Source organism: Pristis pectinata, chromosome 3 (assembly GCF_009764475.1).
Source record: "Pristis pectinata isolate sPriPec2 chromosome 3, sPriPec2.1.pri, whole genome shotgun sequence".
Lineage (NCBI taxonomy): Eukaryota > Metazoa > Chordata > Chondrichthyes > Rhinopristiformes > Pristidae > Pristis > Pristis pectinata.
The window spans coordinates 140,230,241-140,245,060 of NC_067407.1; the positions used below are offsets into that span (position 1 = coordinate 140,230,241).

General features: G+C 41.5%; 1 protein-coding gene across 6 annotated transcripts in view; it reads right to left on the reverse strand.

Moving 5' to 3' along the window:
* Positions 1 to 14,820, reverse strand: part of LOC127568808 (collagen alpha-1(XII) chain-like) — a 275,536-nt gene that overhangs the window by 20,647 nt on the left and 240,069 nt on the right. For all 6 annotated transcript variants that reach the window (XM_052012994.1, XM_052012992.1, XM_052012989.1 and 3 more), the window contains 4 exons: positions 11,940 to 12,011; positions 8,218 to 8,253; positions 4,365 to 4,431; positions 715 to 903 (listed from right to left, as the gene is read on the reverse strand). In XM_052012994.1, coding sequence (XP_051868954.1) covers positions 715 to 903; positions 4,365 to 4,431; positions 8,218 to 8,253; positions 11,940 to 12,011 — 364 coding nt within the window. The remainder of the gene's footprint in view (positions 1 to 714; positions 904 to 4,364; positions 4,432 to 8,217; positions 8,254 to 11,939; positions 12,012 to 14,820) is intronic.

Here is a 14,820-nt window from a genome sequence, read left to right on the forward strand (position 1 = left end):
AAAACACGATGATGCTGGAGGAACTCAGCAGGCCAGGCAGCATCCGTGGAGAAAAGCAGGCAGTCAACGTTTTGGGTCAGTACCCTTCTTCAGGACTGAAGATAGGAAAAGGGGAAGCCCAATATATAGGAGGGAAAAGCAGAGCAGTGATAGGTGGACAAAAGAGGGGAGGTATGGTGGACACAAGGTAGTGATAGGTAGATGCAGGTAAGAGATAGTGATAGGCAGGTGTGGGGGAGGAGGGGAGAGCAGATCCACCGGGGGATGGGGCAAAGGTAAGGAGAGAAAAAAGTGGTTAGAAAAAAGAGAGAGAGGCTAGGAAACGGAATAACATTGTGGTTTTTTGGATCTATTCAGAGCTGTCAACAAATATAGATAATAAGATGGTTTGCCTAGGGCTGAGTGTGATTCAATCCAGCTCCTATAGGTAGTTAGCAACATTGCAGGAGGTGTCAAATAGGCCCTAGGAAGGCAAAGCTGATTGCTCAACCAGAGTATCCTTTTTTTCTAACTTCTTATCAGTAAGTAGTGATTTGTACCAAGAAGCATTTGGTTGAAGGCCCAACAACAAGTTGCCACCCATATGAAATGTTGAACCTTTCAATGTTCCTTCTTAAATTATGATTATCTTACAGTAACTGGAACATTCTGAAAAAAGAAAAGACTTTTAAGTTATTGAGTACAATTGAAAAGCATAGAATTAACAACCCGTACCTCTTTCACCAACTCTTCCTTGAACTCCAGGTGATCCAGGGAAACCTGCTGAACCTTGGGGTCCAGTTTCTCCTACTGGTCCGGGGTTACCTGGTGGTCCAGGAGGACCAGGTGGTCCAGGAATAGCACGGTTACTGTGGTAACCATTAGGAATCTGGTTTATCAATGAGTTTACTCTTCTCATTTGGTCTGTAAAAATAAGGACGAAAGTTAACAGAACTTCTTCAATGATTTTTATGTCATGGTATGAATATTGCCCTATTTTCTCCAATGCTCCTGACTTCTCGGACAGCAATTGTGCGAAACCAGTCTCAAGATGTCCACCTGGACAAGCTACCAGGATGTTTGTGCAATTAATCTAGTTAAGGCTTCTAAAAGCAAAGTACTTCTCATCACATGATAAAATAATAACAAAGCAATTAATCAACTAATCTATAGAATATCCAGACATGAGATGAAGGAACCCCCCCAGAGGACTCACAGTTCAAAGTCAAACACTTTCCCAAGCTTGCTGAGTTATTGTCTTGTCTCATATATGGCATTAGAAAATAGAAAACTCAATATCAAACTAAACACAACTTTAACATTTGTTTTTTTTCACAATGATTGTTAGATATTAATTATCATAAAAAGACTAATAATGATGTCTACCTAAGGTATAATTATTAATTAATTTATGAACTTTTTTTGATATGATACACACTCTGCCCAATGCAGAAAGGATGAAATACTTAAAAATTGAAAAGCAAAAAATCTGCAGATATTGCAAATCTGAAAAACAGTAAATGCAGAAAGTACTCAACAGGTCAAGCAAGAGTAAATATTTCAGGTCAATGACCATTAGAAATGGAAAGGTGAGAAAACAAGCCTGTTTTCATTTACTCAGAGAAAAGAATGATGTGGTGAAAGTAAGGGAATGTCTGCGATAGGGTGGAGACCAAGTTGTCAAAGTGATACATTTGCTTTTGATGCCGTCTAAGAGAGGTAAGTAAATGTTTGTTGATTGTACTTGATCTGTCTGGAGGAATGTAAATGGAGGAAGATGAATGAAGGCAGAAAACGGTAAAAATATGTTGAAACAGTAAGATGGAGAAGCACAATAGTTGCTAGAAATCTAAATAAAAGATTTAGATTTTATTCAGGTGGCATCTGTGGAGAGAAAAAAAAAGCTAGTTGATGTTACAGGTGGATTACCTGACTTCAGAATTGACCAGTCCTGACTGAAACAGGCAAGACTGACTATCTGAAATTATTGAATTTTGAGTCCTGGGAACTGCAATATGCCTACCTGAAGTGTCTTTCCTCGAGCTTATTTTAAGGTGATAGGCATCAACAAGTTCATGGTCAACCTTATGTTCTGCAAAGCGGTCACTTAGTCTGTGTTTGGTCTCTTCCCTTTCAGCAGTCCAGAGGCACCTTTCCCCTGTGATCTTTGGTTCACCATCCCATCCCCACCTGCCCCTCTCTCCTCAGAGCATCACAGGAGATGCAACACCTGCCCTTTTATTTCCTCCTTTCCAGTCATCCGGAGACCTTCCACGTGAAGCAGTGATTCACTTGCCCTTGTTTCAACCTCGCAAATTGCAATAGTGCTCCTGATGTGATCTCCACTCATTGGAGAACCAAATGCAGATTGGGTGACCACTGAACACCTCCATTAAGTTCTGCATGTTTAACTCTGAACTTCCAGTTGCCTATCATTTTAATTTACATTCTTACTCTCAATCTAACGTCTCTGCCTTTGGTCTTTTACTCTGTTCTGCTAATGCCCAGTGTAGGGTTGAGGGATAGCATCTCCCCTTTGACCAGGCACATTCACAATCTACCTCGTTATGACCTTGCACCTTATTGTCTGCCTGCACTGCACTTTCTCTGTAGCTGTTACACTTTACTCTGCATTCTGTTATTGTTTTACCTTGTACTACCTCAATGCACCATGTAATGAATTGATCTGTACAAACGGTATGCAAGCCCAGTTTTTCACTGTACCTCAGTACAAGTGACAATAATAAACCAATTCCAATTCCAAAGTCTCAACACTGAATTAAATAATTTCAGCTAACCATTTTTGCCAAATTTGTATCAGAACTGTCTGGTTCTGCTGCAAGATTGTGAACCTGTAATGTTATTTCAGTTTTTCTGTCTGCCCGACTGCTGCATATTTCTTGCATTCACTGTATCCTGCATTCCATAATACCAGCATTTTTTTTGCTCTTTCCTCTTTTCTCATGCATTTTGCTCTACTTACTCATCCTGCTGGTAGGTCGGCTGTGATTAGTAAGTCTTCAGCCAATGCCAACATCATCAGTGGTCATTCAGCCTCTCTTTGCCTCCATCCTATCACAGTGATACCCTGTGTTCTCTCCAAACAACTTTCCTTGTCTGCTTGTTTTGTAAGTAACTCATGTTCTGACGAAAGGCCATTGATCTGAAGTGCTAACTTTGTTCCACTTTCCACAGACGCTGCTTGACCTGCTGAGTATTTCCAGTATTTTCTGTTTTTATTTCAGGTTTCTTAGGATCTGCACTTTATCTTGCTTTTTGAAGACCTCACTTTCCCTGACACCCAGGTGGCTCCTTTGATTTATTGCCTGATCTCCAGTCATAGCTTGTGGCGGCACCAGTACCAGCCTGGGTGTGAGTTGCTCTCAGTCTGGCTCAGCAGCTCTGCCACTACCATGATACAATCTATGTATGTCTCATATCCTTTGCATTGCTCTGATACTGGCAGTAGTTCACCATAGGTTGAACTCAGTCACCAACATCCAGAGCAGATGGATAGCCACAAGCAGTTAGACCTGGACCCTTCTATTTGGATCCTTTCTCCTCTCTTGGAGATGGGCACCTCGCCTCTCTTCTCTTGAAGTATCTCTTTTTTCCATCAAGGATTATACAGTCAATGGCATGCTATTATGGAAACTTGGATAACAAGTGAGAGGTTCTCTGAAGGAGAGCTCTGAGCTGCCACATTTTATTTGTTCCACATCTTTGTAAGATAACCAGATAAAATAGCTTAAACATCTTCCCCTAATAACCTACAAAATACTTTAACTACTGCTTAAGACTTAAGGTTTGTTTCAGTTTGGCATGCCAGTGACATGCTGTTATTATATCTATACATTTGGCTTCAAACCTCCCAGCTAGGCTTATATTTTCTTCCATATAGCCGTCGCATTTTATATATTTTTCAAACATATAGTTTATGTATTGTTTCATCTCTGCCCAGGATAGCTGTTGACACTATACAATATCAAATGCACATGAAAAGTTAAAAATGACCATTGACCTATCAGTAAATTCCTTTCAGAATTCTATTACTGAACTAAATTTGTTGGAAAAGCTTTGTCCATTAGCAAGAACGACAAAACTGGTTTGACTGACGTCAGTTTACTGAGATTACTGCCAACGTTCTCTAACTGTGCTTCAGGAGACCAGAAGTAAACCTCTGTCGCATGGCAATGAAGACGGAAAGTCTGAGCGCGCTGGCTGATCGATGTATACTTCTTTGCTTCTCGCACCCCACTCACTGAAGCATGAGAAAGTACTTCAAATAGGAGACTTAATACTCATTGTTGTCTCAAGTGCAAGCCGCCCAGCTCTCAGCTACCGAGGTCCTGTATTTGCCCATGGTAACTTGCAACCTTACTCACTGTTCATCATCTGCTCACAGACTTGTCTCGAAATTGCTCTCATCATGTTCTGAGACGCAAAGTCTCCCTGGAGAGGTAGAAAATAAAGAATTACTACTTACCAATTTAGTTAAATCCATGTAAAAATCAAAGGAAGACGTCTGTATACATAATATATTTCAAAACCAAGTGCTTTTCTGCCAAGAAGAACTTCTAAAACATAGTCATGGTTGTAATGTAGGAAACATGAGTGCCAACTTGTTCACAGCATCTCTCTTTTCTTGTTGGTTGGAAGATAAGTTTAAATTCCAGTAAGAAATCCACTAGTATTCTTCAGTAGTGTTATGTGATGCTTTACACCCACCTGAGAGAGTTAAAAAATGATAATTGAGTGCTCTAGACCCACTTATCTTCTACTGCTTCATCAATGTCATTCCTTCCTTCATAACAACAATGGAATTTTTCATCAGTGATTGCATAATTCCATTTTCAACTCTTCAGATCGTGAATCATCCCATGTTTGCACGCAGTAAAATCTGAATAACATTTGGGCATGGACTGATACGTTGTAGTTAACATACCTTCTTCATGACTGCAAGTCAACGGTCATCTGCGATAAGAGCTTTCTATCTCTGATGTTCACCATCATTAACATTCAGGAGGGACATTTACCATTTACCGTAAACTTTATTGGATTGGCTAGGTACAGGTTAGAATGTCAAGTCAGAGGCTGTGTAACCTCCTTACTCCTCAAAGATTTTACAAGGCACAATTCAGGAATGTGATGGAATACCCAATCGTGGATGAAACAGTCCCAAGCAGATTGACACCATCTAGAATAAAGCAGCACTTGATTGGAAGAGCAGCCACCACCCTGAACATCCAATCCCAAACGTCAACAAATTGTGATGCACTATGTACCGTTTGCAAAAGGCACTGCACAAATTTGCCTGTGCTTCTGCACTATTTTGTAAACCTGCTGTATAGCAGTTACAGAGAAATGGCACCACCCGCAGGTTCCACTCCAGGACTTTGAAAAAGACCATAGAAAATAGAAATAGGAGAAATAGGACATATGATTCTTTGAGCCTCCTCAAGCATTCAATACAATTGTGGCTGATTGGATCAAACCTCAGCTCCACTTTTCTACATGTTCACTCTAATCCCTACCTCCTAATAGACCACAAATCTGGCTTTCTAGGGAAATGAAAAGATTCACAACCCTTAGAGAAGAAATTTCTCTTCGTCTACATCTTATTCTGAAACCATGGCCCTAGTTCTAGATTCGCCAAGGAGGGAAACATCCTATCAGCATCTACTTGTCAACTCTGTCCATGATTCAATAAAATTATTTTCCTCAGCTCCAATGAGTATAATTGGAGGCTTTCAAGCAGGCTTTGAATTCCCAACCTCTGACTCAGGGACAAAGGTGACAAAGGTGAAGTAAATTAGAGCAAAATCTAAATGTCTGGTATTAACATTCAAGGCAAATTTCATCTCCCAAGAACTTAAAAGCAATACAACTGATTCCATAACAAACTAGCATTGCATCTCTTGATAATTACGAATACTTATTTGTCTAATGGTTGGCCCCCTTAATAGCAGAGGTACAGAGGGATCTTCGGGTCCAGGTCCATAGTTCACTGAAAGTGGCTCTGTAAGTGGATAAGGTGGTAAAGAAGGCATATGGCATGCTTGCCTTCATTGGTAGGGTTGTAGAGCATAAGAGTAAGGAAGTCATGCTGCAGCTCTATAAGACTTTAGTCAGACTGCACTTGGAGTATTGCGTGCAGTTCTGGTCACCCTATCATAGAAAGGATGTGGAGACTGTGAAGAGGATCCAGAAGGGGTTCACCAGGATGCTGCCTGGATTAGAGGGTATGAGCTATAAGGAGAGGTTGAGCAAACTTGGGTTGTTCTCCCTAGAGCATCGGAGACTGAGGGGAGACCTGATAGAGGTCTGTTAAATTATGAGAGGCACAGATAGGGTAGATGGTCAGAATCTTTTCCTCAGGGTAGAAATGTCAAACACAAGAGGACATGCTTTTAAGGTTAGAGGGGGGCAGTATAAAGGTGAGGTGAGGGGCAAGTTTTTTTTTACACAGAGAGTGGTGGGTGCCTGGAATGGGTTACCAGGGGTAGTAGTGGAAGCAGGCAGTTTGGTGGCGTTTAAGAGGTTTAGATAAACACATGAATATGAAGGGAACGGAGGGATGCGGATGATACACAGGAGGACATTTAGTATAAATTGGCGTCAAGGTCGGCACAACATCCTGGCCCAAATGGTCTGTCCCGTGCTGGACTGTTCTATGTTCCATAGTCTAATTGTACAGCACCACATGTATGCTGCCTTTTTGCCCATCTACTTGAATCCCATTTGCCAGCATTAGGGCCACATCCTTCTGTGCCTTTCCTATTTAAGTATCTGTCTAAATGTAGTAATTGTATCTGATTTCATCACCTCCAGATATCAACCACTACCTGTGTAAAATAACTTACCCTCAGTTCCCCTTTAAATCTCTTACCTCTCATCTTACTGTAAAACCTCTTGTTTTTGATACCCTGGCCATGGGAAAAAGATGTTGACCACCTACCCTATCTGTGCCAATCATAATCTCATATCCTCCCCTCTGGTCACCCCTCAGCCTCCTTCACTCCAGGGAAAACAAACTCAGCCTACCCAATCTCTCATAACTAAAGTCCTCCAATCCAGGCAACATCCTAGTGGATCTCCTCTGCATCTCTCTCTATCTACAATCACAACGTGGGGACCAGAATTGCACACAATACTCTAGCATTCAAGTACTAGAGGGCATAGCTTTAAGGTAAGAGGGGGGATAGTTTAAAAGAGATTTACAAAGCAAGTTTGTTTCACTCAGAGCATGCTAGGTGCCTGGAACGCACTACCAGGGGAGGTGGTTAGAAGCAGACACAATAGCAACATTTAAGAGACATTTAGACAGACACATGAATAGGCGCAACATTGACCATATGCAGATAGATGTGCAGTTTAAATTGGCATCATGATTGGCACAGACATGGTGGGCCGAAGCCCGTGTTTCTGTGCTCTGTTCTATGTTCTATATACTCCAAGTGAGGCCTAATTAGTGTTTTGTAAAGCTGCAACATAACGTCCCAACTCTTACATTCTACATTCCAACCTATGAAGGCAAGTCTGTCACACACCTTCCTCACACTCTATTGTCCTGTGTTGCTACTTTCAGGGAACTATGGTCTTTGACTCCTTCGTCACTCTGCTCATCAACATTCCCTAGTGCCCTATCATTTACTCTCTTATGTCCCACCACTGTTTGACTTCCCAAAATACATGACCTCACATTTGTTGGGATTAAATTTCATCTGCCAAAGCTCCATTTGACCTTCCAACTAATCTAAAGCTTGCTGTAGCCTCAGATAACCTTCCCTGCTATTCATAACGCCACCAATTTTTGTGCCATCCACAAAGTTACTCATCATCTCTAGCATTCACATTCAAGTTATTAATGTATAAAAAACGGGTTTAGTGGAGTTAGTCTAATACCATAAATTTAGATTAGGGTATAGAGATGATAATTTTCACAGTCGCAAGGAACTTCCACTGAGCAAGCAATGCCATTAAACTTTATCCTAATACCCCGATAAGATAGCTAGGCTGCCTTGACGTATGGCTCTCAATGGCTGTAAATGCTGTTGTTCAGCCAACACTCTGTTTCAGCTTGTCGTCCATTAAGTTTTAGCCCAAAGCACATTCTCAGGTACTCTGTGACATAAACCTGTGTCAGGAGCTGCAGCAGACAGTCAATGGAACTGAGCTCTTAGCTTTTAAGATGTTGCAATTCAAATGATTGAGTTATGACATCCAGTTGGCACTTACCCGGTCACCCTTCTCACCCTTTGGTCCCATTTGTCCCTGGAAAGCAAAGCAAAAAATTATTTGAAGTGCATTATTGTTATTGTGTGGTAAATATTTTGGGAGCTAGATTGGAAACATATGAAGACAGGCAAAGGGTGGTCAGTATAAGATCACATTGATATTTAGCTTATTGTTTTTGATGCAAATATCACGTCAAGTTCATGCTGCCTGGTAATTGTGATAATCACAGCATACAGCCAGTGGTAACTGCTTTGCTGAAAGGCTGCACACTTCAGCTAAGAGAAAATATTAAGATCAGCTAGCATAATTTAATTTAAATTATGCCAACCGTCCAATAAAATATAATTTAAAATCATCCAGAGAAACAAGGGACTGCAGATGCTGGAATCTAGATGAAAAACACGATGATGCTGGAGGAACTCAGCAGGCCAGGCAGCATCCGTGGAGAAAAGCAGGCGGTCAACGTTTCAGGTCAGGAACCTTCTTCAGGACTGAAGATAGGAAAAGGGGAAGTCCAATATTTAGGAGGGGAAAGCAGAGCAGTGATAGGTGGACAAAAGAGGGGAGGTGGGGTGGGCACAGGGTGGTGATAGGTAGATGCAGGTAAGAGATAGTGATAGGCAGGTGTGGGGGAGGAGGGGAAAGCAGATCCACCGGGGGATGGGTCAAAGGTAAGGAGAGAAAAAAATGGTTAGAAAAAAGAGAGAGGGGCTAGGAAACGGAATAACATTGTGGTTTTTTGGATCTATTCCAAAGGACTGTATCAGAGCTGTCAACAAATATAGAAAATAAGATGGTTTGCCTAGGGCTGAGCGTGATTCAATCCAGCTCCTGTAGGTAGTTAGCAACATTGCAGGGGGTGTCAAATAGGCCCTAGGAAGGCAAAGCCGACTGCTCAAGCACAGTATCCTTTTTTTCTAATTCTTATCAGTAAGTAGTGATTTGTACCAGGAAGCATTTGGTTGAAGGCCCAGCAACCAGTTGCCACCCATATGAAATGTTGAATCTTTCAATGTTCCTTCTTAAATTATGATGGGTCAAAGCAAGGAGGAAGAAAAGGGGGGTAGAAAAAAAGAGAGGTAGGCTAGGAAAGGGAAGAAAAGAAGAGGTATGGTTGGGTGTGGGTGTGGGGATTACTTAACGTGGGAGTACTCAATGTTCATGCCGTTAGGCTGCAAGATTCCAAGATGGAAAATGAGGTGCTGTTCCTCCAGTTTGCGCTCGGAATTCTCCTGGCAGTGGAGGAGGCCGAGGACTGACATGTCAGTGATAGTGTGGGAGGGGGAGTGGAAGTGACCGGCAACGGGGAGATGCAGATCGTGGTTACGCTCAGAGCGCAGACGTTCTGCGAAAGGGTCACCTGGTCTGCGTTTGGTCTCGCCAATGTAGAGGAGGCCACACCTGGAGCACCGAACGCAGCAGATGATGTTACGAAAGGTGCAGGTGAATCTCTGTCTCACCTGAAAGGACTGTTTGGGTCCCTGGATGGAGGTGGTGTAGGGGCAGGTGTTGCACCTATGGCGGGGGCAGTGGAAAGTTCCTGGGGTTGGAGCGGGATGGGTGGGTGGGGGAGGAGTGAACGAGGGAATCACGAAGAGAGCAGTCCCTGCGAAAGACAGAAAGGGCCTGGAATCATCCTGTACTTTTTAAATATTGTAAATGCAGCAGATATTGAAGATCATGGAATTCAATGTTCTAACGACCAATAAGTGGAATAATGGTGCAACAACAGAGAGAAATGATGTTACACCGGAGGACGTCATGGAAGAGCTGGAAAGGAGAGACAGGTTTGATCTATGGGCCAGGAAACTCTCCAAACTTTCAGAAGACAGCAGAACTAGAAAGATGTTATGCCAGAAGTCAAGCCCCAGCAATCTGGATGCTGTGCTACAGGAAGGTCAATGACATTACATACGTGGTCCAGGTCAGTGAATGCAACTTCATATCATCTCACTCCTGTACTACTTAATGCACATTTTATTCAGCAGTAATCACTGTTAATCTGAACTCGTAACAAATATATGAACATACAAACTTATGAGTAAGGCCTCTTTGTCCCTTGAGCCTACTCTCTCATGACTGATCTGATTGTAACCTTGACTCTGCATTCTTGTCTACCTGCAAATATCTTTCACCTCCTTGTGTATCAAGAATCCACCTCTGCCATAAAAACATTTAAAGACCCTTTTTCCACCATTCTTTGGCAGAATTTCAAAGATTCACAACCCTCTAAAAACAAAACCACCTCATTGCTGTTGCAAATTTTAAAATTCTATATTCTCCAATGAGAGGAAACACATACAATCTGTAAAGACCACTTGGGATCTTGAATGTTTCAATCAAGTTGCCTCTCATCCAGACTTCACTGGATGAAGTCTGAACTTTCTAACCCTTTCCCAAATAACAACCTACCAGTTAAGCTCTTCCATAGATTCAGCTCATACACAACACTGCTGCAAGACTATCATCCACATTTGCCAGTTTACACACAAATCTATGACAGCCACTGCATTAAATATATTGCACAACACTCACAATACACCTCCCTGTTTTTTGCAGAAATAGGTGCTGCACAGTGAAAGGTGGCGGGAAAGAACACAGGAGCATCATCCTAACAACCATTCCAGGCTACCATCACTTTCCCACAGACTTTCTCATTAACACAAATATAGTTTTCCATTCTGTGTGCACCCACCGCATCTAAAATTTCAGCTAACACTATGCTTATGAGCTGGCTGCAAAAAATTGGATGCAAATACTGCAAACAAACTCAGTTCGTCAATCAGGGTAAAACTGTACAAACTGGAAAATCTAGACCAGTGTTTGGAATGAACTGAAGACATAACAAAAGGATTCATCCATATCCATCAGATAAGGATGTATGGAACAACACTCATAATATTATTGTGAAAAGCTCTGTAATAATACCACATCTGTGCTTAATTTATTGACCTGCCGAGCTAGTAATAATAACTCAGCTCAGAACAGTTTGAAAATACACACACCTTGAAGCCGTCAAAAGTAAGAATCATGAAGGCTTTGGAATTATATTCAGTATCAGAATGTGAGTATTTAGTGAATTGGTCCAAATTTCCATGTGTGAAAAATTCTAAGAGTATGAGGCCAACACACCTATACTGAAATATCAGGCAGAGGAAAGTCATGTAGATTATTTAACTACTCGAGCACTAGTGGACCACGTAATTTAAAGTTTTATGTTTTTTTTCTAACCCATTTACTCCTTTATTGTGCTTGATATTAAATAATAGCATTTAAAAATCAAATCAAAATCACAGAATTAGAGTTAAAAATATTTCATTGCCTAACAGTTGGGGAGAAATGCATACTAGAAATTGGTTTGAATGTTTGCAGGGACCTTGAGAATTTCTAACAAAATGGCACGTAACAGTGTTATTTGAATGTGCACAGAATATGTTCAACTATGCATAAATTCAATCTTTTGTTGTTTTGACATGAAAGGATTTAGAGCAATAATTCTTCCATGTCCATCTGCTTAAAGTATAGAGAGCACTGTGACGTTTGCAAGTGTTGTCTATGCTCAAGTCTCAGGGACACACCATATTAAGCATAGATATTGGAAAGTTAAGATTTTTTTGAAGGCAGAAGATCCACGCGAATCAACTGATACATAGCAAAACTGCTGGCAATGGGTTAGGCTTGGTTTGAACCAGGATATTGAATGACTTAAGCTGACCATTTACCTGTGTTCCTGTGGCTCCTTGTTTTCCTTGACTCCCAGGTAGGCCAGGAGGACCGGGGTTACCTGGAGTTCCCTGAAGTGCAAAGAGGAACAAGTCGTGAGTTTCAGCATTTTGTAACTAAGACATATAGTTATTCTGTTCAAGGTAGTTGAGCATGTGCAAGTAGCTAGAAAGTAATGAAAAGAAAAGTTATCTATTGAATCAGAGAAAGCCTAAGGAGATTTAATAGAGATTTAATGTTCTAAGATGTTTTGACAGAATGAAAGGTATGATTATAAAATTTAGATAGATTGCACTTTTCTTTCAGTGCTACACGTGTAAAACAAATTTTCTGGAATGTTATGTATTTATGATAATTTCCCAGTCAAGTCATATTACTCCAGAAGATTAACTCAGCATTTACATTCGTGAATGTATTCACCACAGCACACATTTACCTAGTGTTGTTATTCCATAGGCATTCTTCTCTCGAGCACTGTCATTATTGCGCACGATTAGATTTTAGTATTCTATAAAGCAGCACTATTTAAAGCAGGCCTCTCTCAGCAGATCCCACCCTTGTACTGGGAAGCTGATTTGGCTGGGACTACTCAGAAGCTTACTGAATTTTCCAGCAGTGGGCCCATAACCAAAGTGGTCATTAGCATGCTACATGATGACTATTTACTACACCTTTAAATATCAATGAATTTCTAGGTCAATGACAAGGAACTTAATATATTTTCTAAGAGGGTGAAGTGAGCGATTAAAAGAAACATTGTCAAAGCATGGAATGCTTTGCTACAGGGACTAGAGAGGTGGAGCCAATTGAGTTTCTTAATGGAAAATTAAATAAATATTTAATACAGGGCTATGGGAATAGTGTGGTGCAGAGAGGTTAATCATGGATTGTGGAGCACGGATTGTGCTTGGCAGGATGGTTCAGACATGATATGCTGAATGGAGACCTGAGATGCTGCAGATGGCGTAACCTGGAGGAAAATCAAACTGCAGGGTCTCGATCCGAAATGTCCACCATCCCTCTGCCTCCACAGATGCTGCCTGACCTGCTGAGTTCCTCCAGTGGTATGATATGCTGAATCCTCTCTGTCCTGCAGACTTATTGGGTTAGAAATTCTATCATGCAGTGAAGCATTTTATAGATGTTAATGTAAACCAATTGGTTTACATCTGGAAACATTCAGAGGTTGAAGGTCTGCTCCTGCATTTCTGAAAGTGCCTGCCCTACTTGGACTATTTCTGAGGAGACCAGCAGTGAAAATGGGTACAAGGTCATCCTTTCAGAAATAAGTTTGTTTTCTTTTCTTATTCTTTACCTCTCGAGACGTGTGTGTGTGCTTCTGTGTGTGCGTCTCTGTCCGTCTGTCTGCCTGCCTGTCTGATGGCTGGTGTCCCAGTGCTTGTCAGAAGCGCATATCACGTATTCCCATGGCCCAGACTCCTCACTCCCCCACCATTTAAACACAGATATTCCCCACTGATATCTCTCTAGCTCAAACAGCAAATTACATTATTCTGGGGCCAAAGTCACGTTTAGCAATCCCACACATTTCAAGGCTCAGGACCCCTGATATTAACACATGCTTTGGATTTTGAGAATGCTATTTTTCTCCTCGGGCTCAAATAAAACTAGTGTGGGTTTCCCACGCATTGCTAATTCAACCCACAGTTCGACACAATGGAAAGTTTCCAGGCCATTGTCGTGCTAACCACCACATGACCATCAAACTCCATTTGTCCCCATATGTGGATGATGGCTTCAATAGTAATAATAAAAAAAAAGAAAATGTTGGAAAACCCCAGCAGGCCAGCCAGCATCCATAGAAAGTTATCATTTCAAGTCAAAGACCCTCCATCAGAACTGAGAGAGAAAGCAAGTTAGCTTATGTAGAAGAGAACGTGGCAGAGGGGAATGGACCGAACGTAGAGAATATCTGTAAGAGAGTGAAGTAACACAACTCTTTATTCTGCCCATTGCCCTTCCTCATATTCTCTGCTGTAGACCAACCTATTTTCTCATGAGCGGTCTTCGACCTGAAACGCTAACTGTTTCGCTTTCCACAGATGCAGAAGATTTGTAGAGGATTTCACATTGTGAACACTGAATCCCATAAAGTGGAAGAAGAGCTAGTGTATGGATGCTTCACTTGGAAGGATTGTTTGAGAGTGTTTCGTCTCTTCTCACTGTAACTTCCACTATTCAAAGTAACATTACCTGGACGAAGTTGGCCAGCAACTTATCACAGACTATCCACACTATTCTCAACTAGCTTTCTCACTTTTCCAGTTCTGATGGAAGGTGGTTGATCTGACGTAATAACTCTTGATTCTCTCCCCACAGATGCTGCCTGGCCTGCTGAGTTTTTCCCAGTATGTTCTCTTTTATTTCATATTTCCAGCATCCACAGCTTTTTTTTGACTTTCAGCTTCCGACTTCTCCGCCTGCTTATTGACAAGGACAATAGAATGGTAACGTTGTCAGATTCCTATGAACTGTAGCCCTTTTAAATGTATTTACAGTTTAATAGTTTCCTTGCTCTCTCCTCAGTGAACAGGCTGCTCCAGAAATGGAGTCATGGGTCCAACCTGAGCCAGGCTACTTTTGTTAGTTGAAGCAAAAGCTGCAGGTGCTGGAAATCTTAAACAAAACAGAAAATGACAGAAATACTCAGCAGGCCAGGCAGCATCTGTGGGGAGAGAATCAAGAGTTATTACGTCAGATCAACCACCTTCCATCAGAACTGGAAAAGTGAGAAAGCTAGTTGAGAATAGTGTGGATAGTCTGTGATAAGTTGCTGGCCAACGTCGTCCAGGTAATGTTACTTTGAATAGTGGAAGTTACAGTGAGAAGAGTCAAAACACTCTCAAACAATCCTTCCAA